Source organism: Alligator sinensis, unplaced genomic scaffold (genome assembly GCF_000455745.1).
Source record: "Alligator sinensis unplaced genomic scaffold, ASM45574v1 scaffold280_1, whole genome shotgun sequence".
In the NCBI taxonomy this organism is placed as follows: Eukaryota; Metazoa; Chordata; order Crocodylia; family Alligatoridae; genus Alligator; species Alligator sinensis.
In genome coordinates, this window is record NW_005841835.1 from 468,018 (window position 1) to 471,181 (window position 3,164).

General features: G+C 35.3%; 1 protein-coding gene across 2 annotated transcripts in view; it reads right to left on the reverse strand.

Annotated features, from left to right (window-relative positions):
* The window catches only part of ESRRB (estrogen related receptor beta), a 162,700-nt gene extending 159,970 nt beyond the window's left edge, over positions 1–2,730 (reverse strand). For both annotated transcript variants that reach the window (XM_025200567.1, XM_006015318.2), the window contains exon 1: positions 2,603–2,730. In XM_025200567.1, coding sequence (XP_025056352.1) covers positions 2,603–2,604 — 2 coding nt within the window. In that variant the 5' untranslated portion in view covers positions 2,605–2,730. The remainder of the gene's footprint in view (positions 1–2,602) is intronic.
* Positions 2,731–3,164: the final 434 nt, after the last annotated feature.

Below are 3,164 nucleotides of genomic sequence, written 5' to 3' on the forward strand. Positions count from 1 at the left end.
AGTGTAGAATTGTACTACTAAGAAGAGTGTTTTCTCCCCTAGTGTTTTCTCCATATATTCAGAGACTTAAAGATACACACCTGGGCATGCTGCATTTCCAACACCTGTGCAGCCCATTTGGAACAGGTTTTATTCATAAGTCCCATGAGGAGTTATACATAACGAAAGAGAGAAGGGAGGAAGGCAGAGAGAATGCATGAGTCAATCATTATTTTACAGTCAAAGAAACAAATAGACAAGGATGGAACAAGCAAGATTTTTCAGTCCTCAAAATCACAAACAGCCCTGTGACAAATTACATTTAAGAAGTCAGTTTGGAGGAGATTAGGTTGATGGGTGCTTAAATCCACATAAAATTAATCGTTAGTGAAGCAGAAAGTAAATAATAACAGACTGCCTTCTATACAATGCATCAAAGTTTTTTAATTGTTTATTTATCTAACCACACATAAAAATAAAAAAGAAAGATGTCCCATAATCTATTGATCTGCATGCTATAGGGCAGCAGGTGCTTGGTAATTTTTCTAGAATTTTTGCCAGAATAAGACAAAGAATCTGCAGGTTGAGCAGGAAGAGACCTATAGTAGTTGTTTAAAAGAGGAGGAAGAGGATAAAGTCGAGCTGTTATTGTAACCCAACCAATAAAAATATTCCCCAAATCCTTAAAACCAAAAGACACAGGGGGTTTATTGGGAATACTTGTTCAGGAATGTTTGGATCTCTGCAAAGTGTTCAGTCATGGGTAGTTGTAGTCAAGCTTGAATGTAGGCACATTGGATTTTTGTTGCATTTGCAGTGGGGCAAGAGGTTGTTTTTTTATTTTAAAATAGTCTGCTTTTGTTCTTGGTTTTTAAGAAAACCAAAGGTCAGCTGTATAATAGTGATTTGTTAATTAACAATCAGCATTTTTCATTTCTTCACTACATTTAAAAAACCCTCCTCTCATTTGTATAATTAAAGTATGATGTATAAGAAACAAAAAAACAATAAATGCAGTATTGTATCGGACAAAAATTATGGTTTATAGCAAGCATACTTGGAAAAAAATTAATTGAAAAAAGAAAGTCGTAATGAGTCAAAACTAAGCTTTCTATAGTGAGCATTTTCACGGTGGTAATTTGATTTGATTTAGTTTCTTACAGAGGAAGCTGTGTATTGCAAGGATCATGTTAAATGTTACCAACTTAAACAAACAAACAAACAAAAAAAATCAACATGTTTATCAATTTTGTCCTGCTATCTGACCTCTGTATCAAAATTCCAGTTCAGTAGCTTGAGTCATTACATCCATGATTAGAAACTCCACAAGAACCAATCTGAAACAACTTCCAAAATAAGAGAAATATATTTACGAGTTTAAAACTTAGGGACTTATTAAAATTTACACTGAATTTAAAAACCCCATAACAAATTATATGAGCTTTAAAAAGACAGTTTGGTCTGTTTGTAAACTTTTCCCAGTCAGTTTTGCCAAAACTATCATTTATTTCTGAGTACTTGATATTTTCAATAAAGGAAAGTTGTCAATCTATAAAAAAAAACACTGAAAAGCAAAATAAAATTTGTAACCTTGATCTATTTCTCAGACACTATAAATATAAGAAATTCCAAAGCAGTCACATAAATATATAATAAAGTTTTTTCGATATTGAAAAAAATAACTGAAACTAAATTCAGTTAAAATGATCAAATCTTTGAGGCCAAAATATGAAACACTACCAACTAATAAAAACTATTTTAATACTTGCATACAAAAAGCTGAGGAATAAAAACTAATTGCCAATTCTTTTTCAAACCTTTACAATAAGAGCTTCTCCTCCTTTTTCTCTTAACAAAAAGCACTAAAAAATGCTCTATTGTTCAAACAATTTTGCATTCTAGATGCCTTAAAGCAAACACCTCATTGACAATCACAGAGACAATAAGTTCTTCTTTTGATTGTCACCATGCCTGACTTCTCAAAGTACTGCACCTTTCTATTGTCACCACAGATAGTTGCTTGGGGACTTTTAAAACTTGCTAAACATCAGCTGCTCAATGCCAAATATATTCAGTAATACAATATTTCATTTTCACAGTTGTGCTACAGAAGGTTTGAGCCAACACTGCTACTGAAGGGAGAAAAAAGGGGGAGTTTGGTTCTTTTTAGAATGGGCTGCTGAAGTTTCCAGGTTTATGGTTCCTTTACCAGCACCAGACAAATCACACCTGTCCTTGGTAAGCCCTTAAGCAGAGTTACATTATACATTGACCTTTTCCGAATGCCAGCAGACCTGACTATTCCTATTTCCCAAACAATCCCATTCCACTCAAACTTTCATTTGGTTATTTCAAGAAGGGAAAAAAGAAAAAAAAAAACAAAACCAAAAGCCACCCACTCGAATAGTGAAGCTGACAATTTACATAAAGTTCTGAGATCAACTCCTCAGCTCCCGGGTCACCCTGACCTTCCTTTGACAGTGTGAAAATGGCAAAAATAATTTCCTTTAGCCACATTGTGATGCTGCCAGGATTTTAAGCCCAGATAAAATGATCAGTGCAGGGAGATATTTGAAACAAACAAAAAAAAAATCACAATAAAAGGGAGAAGTTGGGTACTTACATGCTGCAGGTTGAGAGATGAAGCACAGGGCTGGAGTAGAATTTTCCTTGCCCTCAGGTGTTTCTAATTGCTGATTAAATATCTTTTGGTTCCACCCGCACCAACCTACAGTCCCTTCTGCGTCTCTGCCTCTCTTTGTGACTAGGACACAGTACTCCGAGTCCCAACCTATAAATAGATCCCAGCTCCGTGATTGATATAACAGGCAGCTGACAAAAAAAAAAAAAAAAAATAACCAGGTCTTAAGCAAAGCAGCAAAAGCTGGGCTTTCAACTCTGCACTGCACCCAGGGAGGAGGAGTCCCCACGGTCATCCATGGGCATAGGAAAGGGAAAGTGCAAGGGAATTACTTCCCCAGCAACATTTACAGCAACTTGAGGCATGTAGAGCAAGTGAACAAAATTCAGTGCACAAAGAGAAACTGAACAGCACAAATGACAGTTTTGATCTGACTCATTAACACATTAAAAAAATAAGCAGAATTTGAGGACTCTGACAGAGTAAGAGTAGAGTTTTACATTCTGTGTTATGGTCCAACCCTTTTCCATAAAAGTTTATATTC